At 49.9% G+C, this 23159-nt stretch overlaps 2 protein-coding genes across 2 annotated transcripts in view; one reads left to right on the top strand and one right to left on the bottom strand.

Annotated features, from left to right (window-relative positions):
- The window catches only part of LOC147097757 (surfeit locus protein 4-like), a 181359-nt gene extending 172185 nt beyond the window's left edge, over positions 1-9174 (bottom strand). The window contains exon 1 of the mRNA XM_085971841.1: positions 8985-9174. Coding sequence (XP_085827967.1) covers positions 8985-9101 — 117 coding nt within the window. The 5' untranslated portion in view covers positions 9102-9174. The remainder of the gene's footprint in view (positions 1-8984) is intronic.
- Positions 9159-23159, top strand: part of LOC147097756 (voltage-dependent P/Q-type calcium channel subunit alpha-1A-like) — a 728667-nt gene continuing 714666 nt past the window's right edge. The window contains exon 1 of the mRNA XM_085971842.1: positions 9159-9358. Coding sequence (XP_085827968.1) covers positions 9348-9358 — 11 coding nt within the window. The 5' untranslated portion in view covers positions 9159-9347. The remainder of the gene's footprint in view (positions 9359-23159) is intronic.

Below are 23159 nucleotides of genomic sequence, written 5' to 3'. Positions count from 1 at the left end.
CCCTCCCCTCTCCCCCCTCTCCTCTCCCCCCCTCCCCCCTCCTCCCCCTTCCCCCCTCCCCTCCCCCTCTCTCACCTCCCCCCTCTCCCCCTCCCTCTCCCCTCCCCCTCCCCTTCCCCTCCCCGCTCCCCCCCCGTCCCCCCCTCCCCTCCCTCTCCCCCTCCCCTTCCCCCCTCTCCCCCCTCCTCCCCTTCCCTCCCTCCCTCCTCCCCTTCCCCCCTCCCTCCCCACTTCCCCCCTCTCCCCCTCCCCCTCCCTTCCCCCCCTCTCCCCTCTCCTCCCCCCCTTACCCCCTCCCCTCCCCCCTCTCCGCTCCCTTCCCCCCTCCTCTCCCCTCCCTTCCCCCCCTCCCCCCCTCTCCCCCCCTTCCCCCCCTCCCCTCCCCCCTCTCTCCCCTCCCTTCCCCCTCTCTCTCCCCTCCCTTCCCCCCTCTCCCCCTCCCCTCCCCCCCTCTCTCCCCTCCCTTCCCCCCTCTCCTCCCCTCCTCTCTCCCCCCTCCCTCCCCCCTCCCCTCCTCTCCGCTCCCCCCTCTCCCCTCCCTCCCCTCCTCTCCCCTCCCCCCTCCCCCCTTCCCCCCTCTCCCCTCCCCCCCTCTCCCTCCCCTCCCTCTCTCCCCCTCCCCCCCTCCCCCCCCTCCCCCTCTCCCTCCCCCCCTCCCCCCTCTACCACTCCCCCCTCTCTCCCTCTACCCCTCCCCCCCCTCTCCCCCCTCTACCCCTCCCCCCCTCTCCCCCCTCTACCCCTCCCCCCCTCTACCCCTCCCCCCTGCTCCCCTCCCCCTCTTCTCCCTCCCCTCCTTCTCTCCCCCTCCCCCCCTCTCCCTCCCCTCTTCCCCCCCTTCTCCCTTCTCTCCCTCTCTCACCCCTCCCCCCTCCCCCCTTCTCCCTCCCCCTCTCCCCCTCCTCTCTCTCCCTCCCCCCCTCTCTCCCCCCTCTCCCTCCCCCCCCCTCTTCTCTCCCTCCCCCCTCTCCCTCCCCCCTCTCCTCCCATCTCCCCTCTCCCTCCCCCCTCCCCTCTCTCTCCCCCCCTCCCCCCCTCTCCCCCCTTCCTCCCCCCCTCCCTCCCCCCTCCCCTCTCCCTCCCTCCCCTCTCCCTCCCTCCCCTCCTCTCTCCCCCCTCCCCTCTCCCCTCCTCTCTCCCCCCTCCCCTCTCCCTCCCTCCCCTCCTCTCTCCCCCCTCCCCTCTCCCTCCCTCCCTCCCCTCCTCTCTCCCCCCTCCCCTCTCCCTCCCTCCCTCCCCTCCTCTCTCCCCCTCCCCTCTCCTCCCCTCCCCCCCCTTCTCCCCTCCCCTCCTCCCTTCCCCCTCCCCTCCTCCCTTCCCCTCCCCCCTCCTTCTCCCCTCCTTCTACCCTCCCCTCCTCCCTTCCCCTCCTTCTCCCCTCCCCTCCTCCCTTCCCCTCCCCCCTCCTTCTCCCCTCCCCCCCTCCTTCTCCCCTCCCCCCTCCCCTCTCCCCCCTCCCCTCCCCCACCCCGCTCCTTCTCCCCTCCCCCCTCCCTCCCCCCCTCCCCCCTCCTTCTCCCCTCCCCCCTCCTTCTCCCCCCCTCCTCCCTCCTTCTCCCCTCGTCCCTCCCCTCCCTCTCTCTCCCCCCCTCCCCCTTCCTTCTCCCCTCCCCCTCCCCTCCCTCTCCCCCCCTCTCTCCCCCCCCTCCCAACCCTCCCTCTCCCCCCCTCCTCCCCCCCTCCCCCTCCCCCTCTCCCCTCCCCCCTCCCTTCCCCCTCCCCTCCCCCTCCCCCCTCTCTCCCTCCCTCCCCCCCTCTCTCCCCCTCCCCTCCCCCCTCTCTCCCTCCCTCCCTCCCCTCCCCTCCCCCCTCTCTCCCCCCCTCTCTCCCCCCTCCCTCCCCTCCTCCCCTCCCCTCCCCCCCTCCCCTCCTTCTCCCCTCCCCTCCCCCTCTCCTCCCCCTCTCCCCCTCTCCTCCCCCTCTCCCCCCTCCCCCCTCTCCTCCCCCTCTCCTCCTCCCCCTCTCCTCCTCCCCCTCTCCTCCCTCTCCCCCTCTCCCCCTCCCCCCTCTCCCCCTCTCTCTTCCCCCCAGTCGCTTTCTCTCTTCCCCCCAGTCGTGCTCTCTCTTCCCCCCAGTCGCGCTCTCTCTTCCCCCCAGTCGCGCTCTCTCTTCCCCCCAGTCGCGCTCTCTCTTCCCCCCAGTCGCGCTCTCTCTTCCCCTCAGTCGCGCTCTCTCTCTCTCTCTTCCAACAACAACATGCCCTCAAAAATCCCTCGGCACCGCCGGGCACTTCAGCTAGTTCATTATATTTGAGAGATTGGGGTGAAAGCTGTATAACCCTCTGGTTCAGTGAGAGGAGGCTCCTGGTTCATCCAGGTGTTAGAAACAGTTAATTTTCATCATGGCAAGGAAACAAAGTTTATCACTTGGGATTGCTGTCACACAAGGGGGTTACGCCAAGCACTGTATTTTAAATCCTATGGCTGATTGACAGTTTTTTTAAAATTGTGAATGATACTTTTTGATCTCCTTTATCTCGATGTGGTCTTCAAAGCAGGGTGTGAGTATACCTATAGCCTTGTAGTTACATTACAATGGTGACTGCACTTCAAAAAGTACTTAATTGGCTGTAAAGTGCTTTGGGACATCCTTAGGTTGTGAAAGGCCCTGGAATCCCCGCTGAGGCACTAAAGCATGGCGGAGAAGCACTACTGGCATGATTTCATGAACTAATTTCTCTTATCTGGAAGGAGGAGAGCATGCCAGTGGATCTCAGAGACGCCGTAATTGTGACCATCTTCAAGAAAGGTGACAAGTCCGATTGCGGTAATTACAGAGGAGTTTCCCTGCTGTCTGCCACAGGGAAAGTCATCGCAAGAATCCTCCTCAATCGCCTCCTCCCAGTGGCCGAAGAGCTCCTCCTAGAGTCGCAATGCGGTTTCCGCCCACTAAGGGGCACAATCTTCACTGCACGTCAATTACAAGAGAAATGCAGGGAACAGCACCAACTGCTGTACATGGCCTTCTTTGACCTCACAAAGGCCTCTGACACTGTCAACCGTGAGGGATTATGGAGTGTCCTGCTCAAATTCGGCTGCCCTCAAAAGTTTGTCACCATCCTCCGCCTGCTTCACGACGAAATGCAAGCCGTGATCCTGACCAACGGTTCCACCACAGACCCAATTCACGTACGGACCGGGGTCACGCAAGGCTGTGTCATCGCACCAACGCTCTTCTCGATCTTCCTTGCTGCAATGCTCCATCTCGCCCTCAGTAAGCTCCCCACTGGAGTGGAGCTAATTTACAGAACAAACGGGAAACTGTTCAACCTCCGTCGCGTCCAGTCCAGGTCCAAGGTTGTCCCATCCTCTGTCGTCGAATTACAATATGCAGACGATGCTTGCGTCTGCGCTCACTCGGAGGTCGAACTCCAAACCATCGTCAACACCTTCACCGAAGCGTACGAGAGCATGGGCCTTACACTAAACATCCATAAGACAAAGGCCCTCTACCAACCTGCCCCCGCCACACAGTGCTGCCCCCCGATTATCAAAATCCACGACAAGGCCTTGGACAACGTGGACCACTTTCTATACCTCGGGAGCTTACTGTCAACAAGGGCAGACGTCGACGACGAAGTCCAACACTGCCTTCAGTGTGCCAGTGCAGCCTTCGGTTGCCTGAGGAAGAGACTGTTTGAAGACCAGGTCCTCAAACCCGGCACTAAGCTCATGGTCTACAGAGCAGCAGTGATACCCGCCCTGCTGTATGCCTCAGAGACATGGACCATGTACAGCAGGCACCTCAAAGCACTGGAGAGGTACCACCAACGCTGCCTCCGCAAGATCCTGCAAATCCATTGGCAGGATAGGCGCAGCAACGTCAGTGTTCTTGCTCAGGCCAACATCCCCAGCATCGAAGCTTTGACCATGCTCAATCAGCTCCGATGGACGGGTCACAGTGTCCGCATGCCTGATACGAGACTCCCAAAACAAGCGCTCTATTTGGAGCTCCGGCACGGCAAGAGAGCCCCAGGTGGGCAGAGGAAACACTTCAAGGGCACCCTCGAAGCCTCCTTGAAAAAGTGTAACATCCCCATCGACACCTGGGAATCCCTGGCCCAAGACAGCACAAAGTGGAGGAGAAGCATCCGGGAAGGCGCCGAACACCTTGAGTCTCTTCGCCAGGAGCAAGCGGAAGCCAAGCACAGGCAGCGCAAGGAGCGCATGTCAACCCAAGCACTCTACCCACCCGCCCCTTCAACCACTGTCTGCCCCACCTGTGACAGAGACTGTAGGTCCCGCATTGGACTCATCAGTCACCTGCGAACTCATTTTTAATGTGGAAGCAAGTCATCCTCAGTTCCGAGGGACTGCCTAAGAAGAAGGAGAAGATAGAAAAGCAAGTCTTTCTTTTCTTTATATCTAGCCACTTCAGTGGGTATAACTATCTGCCCTGCACCCAGCCACTTCAGTGGGTATAACCCATGAGCTGCGTCTAAGCTCTTCAGTGGCTCTCTGCTCAACAGTTAGCTCAATGAGCTGGAGCAGGTGGAGGAACTCCAGGAGTGTCCCAGTTCATGTAGAGACATTACATCACGGATGTATTTGTTTTGTAACAGATTCAGTGAATCAATGATTCTGTAATCTAATTAAATCTGCTGCTGCTGCTGATTTTGCGCCATTGTGTAATCTCTACTTTTTAACAGACTTGATTTGTACATCATAGCCTAAGCCACACAGTCTGACAGAGTGATTATTCCTCCATTATCTGAAGACTAGGAGTACATGAGCGGGCTTGTGTCATTTGCAATGATAAAATTATATTAACAAGTGTACTGTTAACTGTTTGACCCTCGGCAACACTGCATTACTAGATATTGTACATGTAGGCCCACACTCCAGTTCGTGGTAGTGAGGAATTGCATTTGGGACTGATACATGACACTAAATATGAGAAATATCCGGTGGAGCCCAAAAATCACAACTGGCACCTTTAACAAGGCAGTATTCTCTCATTACTGCACTAGAATGTCAGTATAGATTATATGTTAGCAAAATTGAAGCCTATGGGATTAAAGGGCAGTGGCTGCATGGATATGAAATTGGCTACGGAACAGAAAGCAGAGTAGTGGTGAACAGTTGCTTTTAGACTGGAGGGAAGTGTACAGTGGTGTCCCAGGGGTCGGTATTAGGATCTCTGCTCTTTTTGATATATATTAATGACCTGGACTTGGGTGTACAGGGCATCATTTTAAAGTCTGCAGATGACATGAAACTTGGAAATGTATTAAACAATGAGAATAGTTACAAACTTCTGGAGGTTATAGAGAGACTGGTGAAATGGGCAGACATATGGCAGATGAAATTTAATGCAGAGAAGTGTGAAGTGATACATTTTGGAAGGAAGAATAAGGAGAGGCAATATAAACTAATTTTAAAGGGGGTGCAGGAACAGAGACCCGGGGGTACACATACACAAGTCTCTGAAGGTGGCAGGACAAGTTGATAAAGCTGTTAAAAAAAGCATACTGGATCCTTGGCTTTATAAATACAGGCATAGAGTACAAAAGCTAGGAAGTTACGCTAAATCTTTATAAATCACTGGTTAGGCCTAGCTGGAATACTGGCTGTAACTTTAATCTGGAGGCGGGTCAGGAGCTGGGGGTGGAGGGCTAGAAAGCAGTCGGGAAACCCGGGAGAACAGATTTCCCGCAGGTCCTGCCGAATTTAACGGCAAGACCTGATTAACATTTCTAAGCTCTGTTTCCCGCCCGCAGCCAGATGGAGAGGATGGCTGGCTGCGGGCAGGTAGGTCTGCGGCACCAGGCCACAGAGTGGAGGGAGGGAGGGATCGGGTGGGGGTGTGATCGGGGCTGGGGGAGGATCATGGGGTGAATCGGGGCCGGAGGATGATTGGGGGGTGAATCAGGCGGGGTGAATCGGGGCCGGAGGATGATTGGGGGGTGAATCAGGCGGGGTGAATCGGGGCCGGAGGATGATTGGGGGGTGGTCGGGAGCTGGAGGAGCATCGGGGCTGGCGGGGGAGTGGGGCGGGGTGGAGGCCAGTAAGGTGACCGGAGGCCTCGGGAGGGGGGGGGGGGGAGGAGATCGGGGGATTGGGGGGAAATTGAAGGCTTTGTGGGGTGGCGGGAGGTCGTGGGGATATTGGAGGCCTTGCGAGGGGAGATCGGAGGCCTTGGAAGGGTGTCCGATCGTGGTGGGGGTGGGTGAGGCAGTGACGTTGGATCCAGGAGGTAAGTGGAAAGATACTTAGCTCCTGTATCCAGCAGTCCTTGCCTTCCTTTAGCTGGCGGAGTCCCCGCAGCACGCCAGCCTCATATTTAAACGGACGACCCACCTCCTGGGAGCGGGTTGGCTGCCCGCCCCCGTCCCGTCCCCGAATCCCGACCTGAAGTGTGCGGGTTGGGGTCGGGATTCAGTCCTACCTGACCCCAATTCACCCGGTTTTTGGGGTTAAAAATTCCCCCCATTGTGTTCAATTCTGGGTACCAAACTTTAGGAAGGATGCCAAACCCTTGGAGAGGGTGCAGAGGAGATTTACTAGAATGGTACCAGGGATGAGGGACTTCAGTTACGTGGAGACATGAGAGAAACTGGGGTTGTTCTCCTTAGAGCAGAGAAGGTTAAGGAGAGATGTAATAGAGGGGTCCAAAATTATGAAGGAGTTTTGATAGAGTGAATAAGGAGAAACTGATCCAGTGGCAGGAGGGTCGGTAACCAGAGGACACAGATTTAAGATAATTGGCAAAAGAACCAGCGGTGAGATAAGGAGAAACTTTTTTTATGCAGCGAGTTGTGATCTGGAATGCCCTGCCTGAAAGGGCGGTGGAAACAGATTCAATAATAACTTTCGAAAGGAAATTGGATAAATACTTGAGAACATAAGAACATAAGAAATAGGAGCAGGAGTAGGCCAATCGGCCCCTCGAGCCTGCTCCGCCATTCAATAAGATCATGGCTGGTCTGATCCTAACCGCCAATCTACTATCACAGAACCATCTCCTGAATCTAACAGAATTAGACACACGAAATAGGAGCAGGATCAGGCTACACGGCCCCTGGGCCCGCTCCACTACCCACAGGGCCATGTCCGATCCAAACCTAGACTCATGTCCAAATTCCTGCCCGCTCCCCGTAACCCTTAATTCCCTTTACTTCTAGGAAACTGTCTATTTCTGTTTTAAATTTATGTAATGTAGCTTCTACAGCTTTTTGGGGCAGCATATTCCATGGACCTACCACCCTCTGAGTGAAGTAGTTCCTCCTCATCTCAGTTTTGAAAGAGCAGCCCCTTATTCTAAGACTATGCCACCTAGTTCTAGTTTCACCCATCATCGGGAACATCCTCCCCGCATCCACCCGATCCAACCCCTTCGCAATCTTATATGTTTCAATAAGATCGCCTCTCATTCTTCTGAACTCCAATGAGTAGAGTCCCAACCTACTCAACCTCTCCTCATATGTCCATCCCCTCATCCCCGGGATTAACCGAGTGAACCTTCTTTGTACTGACTCGAGAGCAAGTATGTCCTTTCTTAAGTGTGGACACCAAAACTGTACGCAGTATTCCAGGTGCGGTCTCACCAATACCTTGTACAACTGAAGCAATACCTCCCTATTTTTATATTCTATCCCCCTAGCAATGAAAGCCAACATTCCATTGGCCTTCTTAATCACTTGCTGCACCTGCATACTAACCTTTTGAGTTTCGTGCACCAGGACCCCCAGATCCCTTTGTATTTCAGTACTTTCCAGTTTCTTGCCATTAAGATAATAACTTGCTCTATGATTTTTCCTGCCAAAGTGCATAACCTCACACTTTCCAGTATTGTATTCCATCTGCCAAATCTCTGCCCACTTACTTAGCCTGTCTATGTCCCCTTGCAGGTTTTTTATGTCCTCCTCACTCACTACTTTCCCTCCCATCTTAGTATCATCTGCAAACTTTGATATGTTACACTCGGTCCCCTCCTCCAAATCATTAATATAGATTGTAAAGAGTTGGGGACCCAGCACTGACCCCTGCGGAACACCACTAGTTACTGATTGCCAGTCTGAGAATGAACCATTTATCCCAACTCTCTGCCTTCTGTTAGATAGCCAATTCTCTATCCATGCCAGAATATTACCCCCAATCCCGTAATTTTTTATCTTAAGCAATAATCTTTTGTGTGGCACCTTGTCAAATGCCTTTTGGAAGTCTAAATACACTACATCCACTGGTTCCCCTTTATCCACCTTATATGTTACTTCCTCAAAGAACTCCAGCAAATTTGTCAAACATGACTTCCCCTTCATAAAACCATGCTGGCTTTGTCCTATTAAATTATGATTATCCAAATGTCCTGTTACTGTCTCCTTAATAATGGACTCCAAAATTTTACCTACCACAGATGTTAGGCTAACCGGTCTATAGTTTCCAGCCTTCTGTCTACTGCCCTTTTTAAATAAGGGTGTTACATTAGCAGTTTGCAGGGCTGTGGGGAAAGAGCAGGGGGAGTGGGACTAATTGGCGAGCTCCTTCAAAGAGCCGGCACAGGCACGATGGGTCGAATGGCCTCCTTCTGTGCTGTAAGATTCTATGAACAAATCCCAAAGTGGGTTTGAACCCACAACCTTCTGACCCAGACTGGAAAAAAATCGTTCAGTTAGAGAACATATTTAACTACCTGGAGAGGTTTGAGGAGATGTGCAGATGAAAAACAGAAATTGAGGTAAAAATATAAACAATGCTGTTTTATTTTAAAATATAAACGTTGTGCCTGTGGGGACCACTTAAAACAATTGGTCGCATATAGCCCACTTTATTAAGTTAAACACATACACAATGCCCTCCAGGATATCACAATTTGACCATGTCCTTTTATACTGCAATATTACCCAATTCGGCTTAACAATCACCTCTTTAAACTGCACAGAAACGTCAAGGGGGGTTTTCATGTCCTTTAGTTACAAGAAAAATGATTTATATATTATAAATTTGAGAACAAACACGCGATTTTTTTTTAAAATTGACATTACCAGGCAGTTCTGCAGTCGGTCTGATAGTCTCGGCTTGGAGTGGAGATGCAGCCAGCCCTCACTCACATCGTTTGAGATGCCTGGGTGTGCGTTGGGATCTGTCCATTTCGAAGTCATCTGGCTGTGAGGCACGGTAGCGTGGTGACTGATGATTCTGGAGATGGAGGAGCGCGGGGTGGGTGTGAGGCTGCCTGATCCCCTCTGAGGATGGCTCTGGACCGGGGAGACCCGGCGGGTGGCGGTGGCTAAGCCGGGCTCCGCTGAGGTTGCAAGCCGAAGTCTTTAACCCTTTTTAATGTTGATTTTGCACCAATTGCACAGAACGTTGATTCTGTCTCTCCCTATCCGCTCCTACAGGATTGCATGGATTCCAGGTGAGTGCATTTTTAACACGTTCGCTATTTAAAAAAAAAATCATATTTTTGAATGAATGCAATTATTTAAAAGCCCCTGGAGTTTTTAACTTTAAATCCTTCTGAATGTAACTGATTTTTAAAGTACGCTTCGCAGAATCATTTTAGATTCAGAACTCGTAGCAGGAGCGAGCCAGTTAGCTTTGGAAATTCAGCAACTGCTTCAGGGAGAGAGATGCGGAGTCCTGAGGCATTTATTCTACAATTTGTGGTAATTTCACTCTGATCAGGCTGCGGCACAGGGGTTTTGACTCGGATTTATTTTGGGGAACTTTTAGCCTGGCGTGCTGCCGATTACACACACATCTACCACCAGCCAGCTTCTGTCTGTGAAGCAGTTAAAGCCCTGGAGTGCTTTCAGTATCTGCCTTTAGATTTCCAGTGATTAAATAGCAGACTTTATTGGTGCTTTTTAAAAAAAAAGATAATGAGCTGATATACCATTTAGCTGCACTGATGCCACAGTTCAGGTTGTGGGGTGTGGAGCAAGGCTGAGGTAGCTGTCTAACCTGGCATGTTCATTTAAGGGTAAGGGACTTTTCTGGAGGTAAGTGGTTTGAAGAGGTGCGTCTAGGCTGATTGCTCAGGGAAGGTGCTGTGGATTGGCAGATGCTGGTAAATCCCCAGTTTTGGAGAGAGGAGAGTGGAGAGGGGTGGAGGCCAGGTTACCAAGATTAGAAAACTCAATCAGCAGATATCTGGCTTTATTTTCATGTTTGGCTTCAAGCTGTGGACTGACGTGAGACTTGAACACTTGGTGAATTGTTGAGTTAGCCAGCTATGTGTAATGGTTCTCTCTCTTGTAAACAACGATCAAAGTTAGGGAGGGATGCCTTAGTTTATAATATTTACATCAGAAGAATATGGCGCGGATGTGGATTCACGTTGATTTTTTTATTTTGCACCTGACGCCATTGTTTTTGCAGCTAATGTCGCTTTAAGAGGTTTTTTTTTAATTGATTTGACCACACTGTGAGACAGGCTGCGGCGTGACCACATTGAGAACACTGGCAAACTCGGTGCAAATTACTGCGCTGTGCAGACAGCCTGAACTGTGGCTTCAGTGCAGCTAAATGGAGGGTTTATACGTGCTCCAGGATTGCATTGAGCTCCGTGAGGATGAGATTGAAAGAGTCCTTGGGGTGTTATTGTTGGTGCTTAATCTGTCCAGTCACTTGGAGCAGCAATTAACACAGCAACTAAAATGCTGCATTATATTGCTAAATCTAGAGGACTAGCATACAAGGGGGTAGAAGTTATGCTGCAGCTGTACAAAGCCCTGGTCAGACCACACCTGGAGCACTGTGAGCAGTTCTGGGCCCCACACCTTCGGAAGGATATACTGGCCTTGGAGGGAGTGCAGCGTAGGTTTACCAGAATGATACCCGGACTCCAAGGGTTAAATTACGAGGAGAGATTACACAAACTAGGGTTGTATTCCCTGGAATTTAGAAAGTTAAGGGGTGATCTGATCGAAGTTTTCAAGATATTAATTAAGGGGAACAGATAGGGTAGAGAGAGAGAAACTATTTCCGCTGGTTGGGGATTCTAGGACTAGGGGGCAGAGTCTAAAAATTAGAGCCAGGCCTTTCAGGAGTGAAATTAGGAAACCTTTCTACACAAAGGGTGGTAGAAGTTTGGAACTCTCTTCCGCAAACAGCAACTGATACTAGATCAATTGTTAATCTTAAATCTGAGATTGATTTTTTGTTAACCAAAGGTATTCAGGGGTACGGGGCAAAGGTGGGTAGATGGAGTTAGATTGCAGATCAGCCATGATCTCATTGAATGGCGGAGCAGGCTCGAGGGGCTGAATGGCCTCCTCCTGCTCCTATGTTCCTGGTAGAACAGAAGTGGAAGAATGTCCTGCTGAAACTACTGTTCCAGTTGGATGGTGAAAAGAAAGACTTCCACCTTTCTTGATCTCCGGATGTCCCAAAGCACTTCCCAGCCAATGAAGTAGTTTTTTTCCTATTCGTTCCTGGGATGTGGGTGTCGCTGGCAAGGCCAGCATTTATTGCCCATCCCTACTTGCCCTTGAGAAGGTGGTGGTGAGCCGCCTTCTTGAACCGCTGCAGTCCGTGTGGTGAAGGTGCTCCTGCAGTGCTGTTAGGGCGTGAGTTCCAGGATTTTGGCCCAGCGACCATGAAGAAATGGCCAATATATTTCTAAGTCGGGATGGTGTGTGACTTGGAGGGGAAGTTGGAGGTGGTGGTGTTCCCATGCACCTGCTGCCCTTGTCCTTCTAGGTGGAAGAGGTCACGGGTTTGGGAGGTGCTGCCAAAGAAGCCTTGGCGAGTTGCTGCAGTGCATCTTGTAGATGGTAAACACTGCAGCCACGGTACGCCGGTGGTGGAGGGAGTGAATGTTTAAGCTAGTGGACGGGGTGTCTGTCACTGTTGTAATGTAAAAACCTGAAGGCACCTTGAGTATGGCATACAGTTGTGGTCGCTGAGATACAAGGAAGACATTCAAGCTCTCGAGGAGGTGCAGAGAAGAGCCATGAAGCTCATCCCTCATGCAGTGGCTTAAATAATGATGAAAGACTAGAAACTTGGGCTCTTCAGTCAATAAAGCAAGTGAATGAATGGGGGGAGGGGGGACCTTTATGAAAAATATACAAGAAATGTAGTCTGGAAAAAGGTAAATCTAAACACTCTTTCAAACTAAAATTTGATGGTAGGAGGAGGGGATGCAGGTTCAAACTGGTGAACGCACATTTACTACTGGTGTCCGGAATTTCTTCTACATACAGAGCGCTTAACACATGGAATCTAATCCTGGGTAGAATACTGGAATCATGTAAGGTAAGTTGGATGCTGTGGTGGGGATTATAGATTGTTATGGAAAGATGAGCTAATATGGGCTGAATGGCCTTCCTCTTCTGTATTTATTTTGTAGAGATTCGCTTCTAATCGAAGTTTTAAAAAAAATGCTATTCCATATTCTGTGAAATGAAGACTCTTTGAAACCTCTCTATAGCCTCGTTCAAATTTCCCCCCTTTTCTCCCAATGGCAGTTTTACTGGAATACTGTAAGGGCATCAGTGAAGCTATGGCACTTCACTCAAGTAGCTATTACTCATCTGCGTGCATAGGCAATGAGTGTCAGCAAGCTATTTGGCTGTGGAAACCCTCTGCTGCTGAAACCCTCATCCATGCCTTTGCTGCCTCTACACTTGACTATTCTAACCCTCTCCTGGATGGCCTCCCATCTTCCTCTCTCCGTAAACTTGAACTCGGCAAAATTCAGCTGCCCATATCCTAACTCGCACCAAGTTCCGTTCACCCATCACCTCTGTGCTCGGTGACCTACATTGGTTCCCGGTCTGGCAATGCCTCGATTTAAAAATTCTCATCCTTGTTTTCAAATTCCTCCATGGCCTCGCACCCATCCTATCTCAGTAACCTCCTCCAGCCCTACAACCCTCCGAGATCTCTGCACTCCTCCAATTCTGGCCTCTTGAGCATACCCGATTTCCTTCGCTCCACCATTGGCGGCCGTGCCTTCAGCTGCCTGGGCCCTAAGCTCTGGAATTCCCTCCCTAAACCGCTCCACCTTTCTATCTCCTCCTTTTAAAACATTCCTTAATACAGACCTCTTTGTGCTATTATCTTCTTATGTGGCTCGGTGTCAAATTTTCTTTGATTACGCTCCTGTGAAGCGCCTTGGGACGTTTTACTACGTTAAAGGCGCTGTATAAATGCAAGTTGTTGTTGGAAGGCATCCCAGCTGAATCTGATCCTGTCCTCGCACAAACACCGTTTCCAGCATGGATTGCGAGCTAGCGGCCAGGAGCAGGAATCCTGGCTGATCACCCATCCCAGGGCACTATAGCCCACTGTAGTGACATTTATCTTCCCCTGCTCATACCCATAGAGCTTAACTAACGCAATCCAGACACAATGGAACCCAAAACCGCCTGGGTCCTTGTTGCTCAGTAGCACACTGGGTGAACCTTTGCCAGCTGAGCCATCGGGGGACTTGTACACAGCCTTTTAAATTGATTCTTGATTTAAACTGAGACTGTTGTTGGCTGTTCATTTAATAATTTACTTTAATTGCTGATTCCTGTGAGTAAGTACTCCAGCAGGCAGTATTATTCACTGTAACTGAGTAAATTACTTAGCAGTGATATATTTTTATGTTAAAGTCACGTCCCTGGAAGGCAAGGGTGGGGAAAGATTGTCTTCTCTGCAACTAGATCCAAGATCTCCCCGTGTTTGCGTGGGTTTCCTCCGGGTGCTCCGGTTTCCTCCCACAGTCCAAAGATGTGCGGGTTAGGATGATTGGCTATGATAAATTGACCCTTAGTGTTAGGGGGATTAAATACGTGGGGTTACGGGGATCGGCTGGGTTATGTGTCGGTGCAGGCTCGATGGGCCGAAATGGCCTCTATCTGCATTGTGGGGTTTCTGTGATTTCTGTGATTATTGATGGCACTGTAACACTGAGGTTATGACGATGTATAAAGGTCCTTCGACCTCATTAATTTGTTTCCAAGAGTGTCCTGTTGTATCTGATTTATAATGGCGTCCGGTCCCACTCTCCCTGTAGTGTCAGCCATGGCTCAGTGGGTAGCACCCTTGCTTGATTCAGGAGGTTGTGGGTTCAAGTCCCCACTCGAGACTTGAAAACAAAAATCTAGGCTGACACTCCCAGTGCAGTACTGAGGGAGTGCTGCACTGTCAGAGGGGCAGTACTGAGGGAGCGCAGTACTGAGGGAGCACTGCACTGTTGGAGGGGCAGTACTGAGGGAGCGCTGCACTGTCGGAGGGGCAGTACTGAGGGAGCGCTGCACTGTCGGAGGGGCAGGACTGAGGGAGCGCAGTACTGAGGGAGCGCCGCACTGTCGGAGGGGCAGTACTGAGGGAGCGCCGCACTGTCAGAGGGGCAGTACTGAGGGAGCGCAGTACTGAGGGAGCGCCGCACTGTCGGAGGGGCAGTACTGAGGGAGCGCCGCACTGTCGGAGGGGCAGTACTGAGGGAGCGCCGCACTGTCGGAGGGGCAGTACTGAGGGAGTGCTGCACTGTCGGAGGGGCAGGACTGAGGGAGCGCAGTACTGAGGAAGCGCCGCACTGTCGGAGGGGCAGTACTGAGGGAGCGCCGCACTGTCGGAGGGGCAGTACTGAGGGAGCGCCGCACTGTCGGAGGGGCAGTACTGAGGGAGCGCCGCACTGTCAGAGGGGCAGTACTGAGGGAGCGCTGCACTGTCGGAGGGGCAGTACTGAGGGAGCGCTGCACTGCTGGAGGGGCAGTACTGAGGGAGCGCCGCACTGTCGGAGGGGCAGTACTGAGGGAGCGCTGCACTATCGGAGGGGCAGTACTGAGGGAGCGCCGCACTGTCAGAGGGGCAGCACTGAGGGAGCGCAGTACTGAGGGAGTGCCGCACTGTCGGAGGGGCAGTACTGAGGGAGCGCCGCACTGTCGGAGGGGCAGTACTGAGGGAGCGCCGCACTGTCGGAGGGGCAGTACTGAGGGAGCGCCGCACTGTCGGAGGGGCAGTACTGAGGGAGCGCCGCACTGTCGGAGGGGCAGTACTGAGGGAGCGCCGCACTGTCGGAGGGGCAGTACTGAGGGAGTGCTGCACTGTCGGAGGGGCAGTACTGAGGGAGCACCGCACTGTCGGAGGGGCAGTACTGAGGGAGCGCCGCACTGTCGGAGGGGCTGTTTTTCAGTTGAGACGTTAAACCGAGGCGTCGTCTGCCCTTTCAGGTGGATTTAAAAGATCCCATGGCACTATTTCAAAGAAGAGCAGGTTCATTCTCCCCGGTGTCCTGGCCAATATTTAGCTCTCAATCAACATAACAAAAACAGATTATCTGGTCATTATCACATTGCTATTTGTGGGAGTTTGCAGTGCGCAAATTGGCTGCCGCATTTCCTACATTACAACAGTGACTACACTTCAAAAAGTATCTCATTGTCTGTAAAGTGCTTTGGGATGTCCAGTGGTCGTGAAAGGTGCTGTAGAAATGAAAGTCTTTTTTTCTTTTTATGCCTATTGCAAAATAATTTGAAAAACAGACCTGTTCAGCACATGTGTAGTGCATCGTAATGACCCCACGTGATGACCCAAGTCGTGTTCAGGGCAGAGATGGGGCTGGGATCACAGCGACATGACAGAAACACGCAGGCGCAGGGAATCGTCCCGGCATATTTAACAGTCCAGAAGAGAAGGTGGCAAATCTGACAGACCGCAAGATCCACCAAAAAGATGCCATTTGTTCTCCAGCGATTGGGTCATTTTATATTTGGGAACATTATCAATGGCAGGAGAACTGTGGGTTTGCCATTGGTGGCATTCCATCATAGTAAAAGTATCTTGAGATGCATTGTGCATTGGTTGCCAACTTGCTCTGTCACAGGTGGTAAGACTAATGTAGTCTACAAGTTTACAGTATCGGGAAGGTCCAAGTTCAAGAGGCAGGTTAGATCTGTGCTGCTCTTGTGTACATCCTTCCTTCCTCACCACCTTTCATTAGAGGCTTAGACAAAGGTCCAGCACAAACAGCATAGCCAACTCTCCTGATTCACTTGTGCATCCAGCTACTTGTGGGAGTTTTTTTTCAATGCTCGTGATTCAACAGAACTTCAAACACATAGAAAGCCTTGTTTCAACATTCTGTGTGAATCATATGTCAAAAAAATCTAAAGCAAATGGAAGGACAAACAATCCAGAGTGACATCGTGATTCACTTTGGTGTGTTGGCAATGCTGCACCTGCCTTTGTAGTTGGAAGATACCAGGGGGGGGGGGGGGCTGAAAAAAAATGAAGATTAATAAATTGGGAAAAATAATAAATTCTGTCTCTTTTAAAAAAATTAAAAAAAAATTCTCGTGTGTAACTTCTCGGAGGATAAAAATGTTTCATGGGTGGGGAGGGGTCTGTGCATTATGTAGCAAAATCATAATTCTGTTCATAAATGCATTTATGATTTCTCTACACACAAAGAACAGAAGAATTTGTCATTCCATGGTGTGGTACGCGGACCAGGCGACTTATCCACTTTAAGTACTGCCAGCCTTTCTAGTACCTCCCTCTTTATCTATTATTATCTCATCCAGTATCCCGGCAACCTCCTCCTTTACGGTAGCTTTGGCAAAGTCCTCTTCCTTGGTAAACACTGATGCAAAATACTCATTTAGTACCTCAGCCATGCCTTCTGCCTCCACCAATAAATCTCCATTTTGGTCCCTAATCGGCCCTACTGCTGCTCTTTTACTGTAGAAGACCTTCTGGTTCCCTTTTATGTGAGCCATTAATCTATTCTCGTACTGAATCTTTGCCCCTCTTATTTTCTTTCTCAATTCTCCTCTGTACTTTTTATATTCGGCCTGATTCTCCCTTGTATTCTCAAGCTGACATCTGTCATAAGCCCCCTTTTTCTGCTTCATCCTACTCTCTAACTCCTTTGTCATCCAAGGAGCTCTGGCTTTGGTTGCCCTCCCTTTCCCCCTTATAGGAATGTACCTCGACTGTACCCGAACCATCTCCTCTTTAAAGGTTGCCCATTGCTCCATTACATTTCTGCCTGCCAGTCCTTGCCTCCAATTTATCTGGGCCAAATCCCTCCTCAATTAGTTGAAATTAGCCCTCCTACAGTTAAGTATTTTTATTCTAGATTGCCCCTTGTCCTTCTCCATAACCAATCTAAACTTTACGATACTATGATCACTATTCCCAAGATGCTCCCCAACTGTGATTTTTTCCACTTGACCCACTTCATTCCCCAGGACTAGATCCAGCAATGCCTCCTCCCTCGTTGGGCAGGAAACACTGATCAAGAAAATTCTCCTGCACACACTTCAGAAATGCCTCCCCTTCTCTGCCCTTAACACAATCACTGCCCCATTCAATATTGGGGTAGTTAAAGTCTCTCATTGTCACTACTCTATGGTTCTTGCACCTCTCAGTCATTTCTTTGCAAATCTGCTCCTCTAGCTCCTTCCCACTATACGGTGACCTATAAAATACACCAAGTAGTGTAATAGCTCCTTTATTGTTTCTTTACTTCAACCAAATAGATTCTGTCTTTGCCCTCTCAAGGACATTCTCTCTTTCTAGCACGGACATATTTTCCTTAATCAAAACTGCTACACCTCCTTTTTTCTTCCCCATCTTTCCTGAATACCTTGTACCCAGGAATATTCAGCATCCAATCCTCCCTTTTCTTGAGCCAGGTTTCCGTTATCGCCACTACATCATATTCCCATTTGCTCCTGCAGCTCACCAACCTTATTCACCGACACATGCACTCCAAACCTAACTCCTTGTATTTTCTATGATCCCAACTAATTCTGTATTATTTCTTTCCCAGTCCTCTTCTACTTTTGCATACTACATCTTGGTGCCCAACCCCCTGCCGAATTAGTTTAAACCCTCCCCCACAGCACCAGTTAACATGCCCGCAAGGATATTGGTCCTAGCTCTGTTCAGGTGCAGTCCATCCATCTTGTCGGGTCCCTCCTGCCACAGAACAATGTCCTAGGAATCTGAAGCCCTCCCTCCTGCACCATGTCTCTAGCCACGCATTAACCTGTCATATCTTCCTATTTCTACTCTCGCTAGCGCGTGGCACTGGAAGCTACCTTTTGAGGTCCTGCTTTTTAACTTCCTCTTTAACTCCTTAAACAGTGACTGGAGGACCTCAACCCTTTTCTTCCCTCCGGCATGTACCATGACTTGTCTCTTCCTCTTCCCCCACAGAAAGTTCTGCACCCTCTCCGTGATGTCCCTTACCCTAGCACCAGGGAGGCAACATACCATACGGGTCTCATGTCAACAGTAGCAGAACTGCCCGTCTGTCCCCCTGACTATTGAATCCCCAATTACTACTGCACCCTTTCCTGTACCCGCCCCCCTGCCTCCCCCCCCCCCCCCCAACCCAACCCCATTCAGTCCTTTACCTCACGTGTCAGGTTCGGGACTGCAGTCCTTCGCGGTGTCCTCAACCTCACCGGTATTAAATGCTAAATATCGGTTTGCGAGTGCCAAACTCTGGAAGACTCCTGCACTGCCTACCTCTTCCTACCCTTCTGGGTGGCCACCCACTTGCTATTCTGAATGCCATCTGGCTGTAGGGTGACCTCTTCCTGGAACCAGTGTGAAGAATCTTTCAGTTTTGTTAAATGGCTTTTCCCCTCAATTTTCCTTTAAGGTGTTAACTCTGGAACATCTAGAAACCAAAAATATAATGATGAATAGTCAGCATGGATTTCAAAAGTCCGCAAGGGTGACCCTGAGCTTCCGGTCGCCTGTCACTTTAATTCTCCGCTTCACTCCCACCCTGACCTCTCCGTCCTCGGCCTCTTGCATTGTCCCAATGAAGCTCAACGTAAGCTCGAGGAACAGCAGCTCATCTTTCGATGAGGTACTTTACAGCTTTCTGGACTCAACATTGAGTTCAACAATTTCAGGCTATAACTCCTGCCCCCATTCTTCAGGCTGTAGGATTTTGCCATCCCCATTTGCAACATTTTATCTCTCCAGCCTCCTACCTTAGCACAGAATATTCCTTCAGTTCCTTCCTCCCCTCTCCCTGCCTCTTCACCTGCTTAAAATCTCCAGCTTTTTCCAGTTCTGATGAAGGGTCCCAGACCTGAAACGTTAACTCTGTTTCTCTCTCCACGGATGCTGCCTGGCCTGCTGAGTGTTTCCAGCATTTTCTGTTATTTCAGATTTCCAGCATCCGCCGTATTTTGCTATTGTTTCAAAAGGGAAAGTCTTGCTTGACCAACCTCATTGAATTTTTTGAAGAGGTAACAGAGAGAGTAGACAATGGTAATGCAGTAGATGTAATTTATCTAGATTTACAAAAGACCTTCGATAAGGTACCCCATAATAGACTGATGAACAAGGTCAGGGAATGCGGAGTCAGGACAAGTAGCAAAATGGATAGCTGGCTGGCTTCAGGAGAGAAAGCAGAAAGTAGGAGTAAAGGGTAGCTATTCACAGTGGCAGAAGGTGGGTAGTGGTGTTCCACAAGGATCAGTGCTGGGACCACTGCTGTTCACAATTTACATTAACGATTTAGACTTTGGAATCAAAAACACAATTTCTAAATTTGCGGATGACACCAAATTTGGGTGGGTGGGGGTAGTCAATACTGAGGAGGACTGCAACAAGTTACAGGATGACATTAATAAACTTGCAGAATGGGAATATAATTGGCAAATGAAGTTCAACACTGATAAATGTGAGGCATTACATTTCGGTAGGAAGAATAGGGAGGTCACTTATCACTTGGAGGGTGCGAGTCTGGGTGGGGTAGATGAATGAAGGGATCTCGGAGTACAAATACACAAATCACTAAAAGTTGGAACACAGGTTAGCAAGGCCATAAATAAAGCAAACCAAGCACTAGGGTTTATTTCTAGAGGGATAGAATTGAAAAGTAGGGAAGTTATGCTAAACCCGTATCAAACCTTGGTTAGACCACACTTAGAGCACTGCATACAGTTCTGGTCGCCATATTATAAAAAGGATATAGAGGCACTGGAGAGGGTGCAGAGAAGATTTACAAGGATGATACCAGAAATGCGAGGGTATACATATCAGGAAAGGGTGAACAGGCTGGGTCTCTTTTCTCTTGAAAAGAGAAGGCTGAGGGGTGACCTAATAGAGGTCTTTAAAATTATGAAACATTTTGATAATGTAGATACAGAGAGAATGTTTCCACTTGTGGGGAAGAACAAAACTAGGGGCCATCAATATAAGATAGTCACCGTGAAATCCAATAGGGAATTCAGAAGAAACTTCCTTACCCAGAGTGGTGAGAATGTGGAACTCGCTACCACAGGGAGTGGTTGAGGCGAATAGTATAGATGCATTTAAGGGGAGGCTGGACAAGCATCTGAGGGAGAAAGGAATAGAGGGTTATGCTGATAGTTAGGTGAGGAAAGATGGGAGGAGGCTCATGTGGAGCATAGACGCTGGCATGGACTGGTTGGGCCGAATGGCCTGTTTCTGTGCCGTATATCATAGGTAATGTAGTATGTAATCCTGTGTAAATCTGCGATCCAGGAAACACTCAGCCACCCGTAGGCCCCTCAAACTCAGAAACCCTCCGCGTGAGTTCCAGCAACTGGAGGCACTTCCTACAAACATGGGCCTTCCAGCACACACGAAGCATCTTGAAGTTCCCACGTGGTGCCGGAATTGCAGGCTATGGGTTGCAACTGTCCCTCCATTCTAGAGAAATTTGGAGCAGGAACCTGGCTGGACTCCCCACATTTAGAGCTGCTGGGGTCAATTATGGCTTTCCCTTTGCTGTTCTGGCTGTTCACAACCTTGGTGTCATATTTGATCATTAATTGAGTTTCCTACCTCATATCTGTTATATCACCAAGACTGGCCATTTCCACCTTTTATAACGATAGCAAAATACTGCAGATGCTGGAAATCCGAAATAACAACAGAAAATGCTGGAAAAACTCAGCAGGCCAGGCAACATCCGTGGAGAGAAATTAGACTCAACGTTTCGGGTCAAAACCCTTTATCAAGACTAAAGAGGCACAGGGAATGAAATAGATTGAGGCCAGGCTGGGAGAGAACAAAAAAGAAGTGAAGAGACATTAAGAGGTATTCAAAACGAGACGAGATGGTGATAGGACTAGTGGAGACAAAAGACGGCTCTAGATTAGGTGTGAAATGCGCTGGCAGAATGGGAGACAGCTGCCATGTGGGAGAGAGAAAAAAAAAAGGAATGGGGGGGGGGGGGGGAGGGAAACCAAAACAAAGGTGTGGATAAAAAAATATAAGTAAAAATGTAATAGGGGCCGAGGTTATGATCTGAAATTGTTGAACTCGATATTGAGTCCGGAAGGCTGTAAAGTGCCTAATCGGATTTTTATAATATTGCCCGTCTCCGCCCTTACCTCAACTTATCTGCTGCCAAAACCCTCATCCATGCATTTATCACCTCTAGATGTGACTATTCCAATGCACTCCTGGCTGGCCTCCAACGTTCTACCCACAGTGCAGCACGGTGGCATAGTGGTTAGCACTGTTGCCTCACAGCGCCAGGGACCCGGGTTCAAATCCGGCCTCGGGTGACTGTCTGTGTGGAGTTTGCACATTCTCCCTGTGTTTGCGTGGGTTTCCTCCGGGTGCTCCGGTTTCCTCCCACAGTCCAAAGATGTGTGGGTTAGGTTGATTGGCCATGATAAAAATTGGCCCTTAGTGTTAGGGGGGATTAAATACGTGGGGTTACAGGGATAGGGCTTGGGTGGGATGGCTGTCGGTGTAGGGATCGGGTGCTAGGGTTTGGATGATCAGTCATGATTTCGTTGAATGGCGGAGCAGGCTAGAAGGGCCGACTGGCCTACTCCTGCTCCTAGTTTCTATGTTTCTATGTTTACCCTCCATAAACTTGAGGTCATCCAAAACTCTGCTGCCTGTATTCTAACTCGCACGAAGTCCCATTCACCCATCACTCCTGTGTTCGCTGACCTACATTGGCTCCCGGTTAAGCAAAGCCTTGATTTTAAAATTCTCATCCTTGTTTTCAAATCCCTCCATGGCCCTCACCCCTCCCTATCTCTGTAATCTCCTCCAGCCCTATAATCCCTATAGACCTCTGCGCTCCGCCTATTCTGGCCTTTTGAACATCCCCGATTTAAAATTCTCCACCATTGGTGGCCGTGCCTTCAGCTGCCTGGGCCCTAAGCTCTGGAATTCCCTCCCTAAACCTCTCCATGTCTCGTCTTCCTCCTTTTAAGACGCTTCTTAAAACCTACCTCTTCAACCAAGCTTTTGGTCACCTGCCCTAATTTCTCGTTATGTGGCTCGGTGTCAAATTTCCAGATTTTTTTTGATAAGGCCATTGTGAAGTGCCTAGGGCCCTTTTATTACGTTAAAGGCGCTATATAAATACAAGCTGTTGTTGCTGAGATTTGCTAATTTAGCACTGATCGAGGATGAAATCTGTGAATTTTTTGGTCTCTTGTGACTCATCTCCATACTGAGGAGTGCTTCTACCCACTCAGGACCCTAAATTATAGATTTACTAGCTGTGCTAACTCTAAAGGGACCATGAGACATTCTGAACCAGGTGCCCGTCAGTACTCTATTATGCCCACTAGATGGAACTACATGATTATGAAACGAAACAAGGCGAACGTGAAACTGCACCAGAGGAGGCTTGCTATAAGCTGCACAGTGCTGCAATCCCGCCGCTGAACTATATTGCTAGCAAATACACTACCAACTTGCACTGAAATGAAGCATCCAGTTAGATTAGCTGCAGAGCAGCTAGCCTTACTGCAAATCTAAAAGAAAAGTATTCCGCCTGAGGGCTTTGCAAATGTTGGTTCTGATTTGTGCTGTTTCCTATGTTAGGAGCAGACAGCAATATAACCCAAGGGGTCTGGATACCTTACAAACACGTTAACCCATATTCGTGTAACCTTAGAACTAGATATCCATTGTTATCTATATTTAATATATAATATATATTATCTGAACTCCTCAGATTAGTAGAAACATAGTTGTTTGAGTAAATGGCCTCCGCCTGCGCTGTATCAGGCCTGTTCCAATGCTAGCTCTTCAATTGGAGCTGTCTGCTTTAATCCTTGTATCTTTTTATATCCCTTCCTTTCCAAATACTTATTTAGTTCCCTTTTGAATGATTTAAAACATTTTTTAAATTCATTTATGGGATTTGGGCGTTGCTGGCAAGGCCGGCATTTATTGCCCATCCCTAATTGCCCTTGAGAAGGTGGTGGTGAACCGCCTTCTTGAACCGCTGCAGTCCGTGT

The sequence above is a fragment of the Somniosus microcephalus genome, chromosome 31 (genome assembly GCF_052327205.1).
Source record: "Somniosus microcephalus isolate GS21.2 chromosome 31, FLI_Smic_1.0, whole genome shotgun sequence".
NCBI lineage: Eukaryota > Metazoa > Chordata > Chondrichthyes > Squaliformes > Somniosidae > Somniosus > Somniosus microcephalus.
The sequence above is the reverse complement of the archived record's forward strand: the minus strand, read 5'-3'. Positions and strand labels throughout refer to the sequence as shown.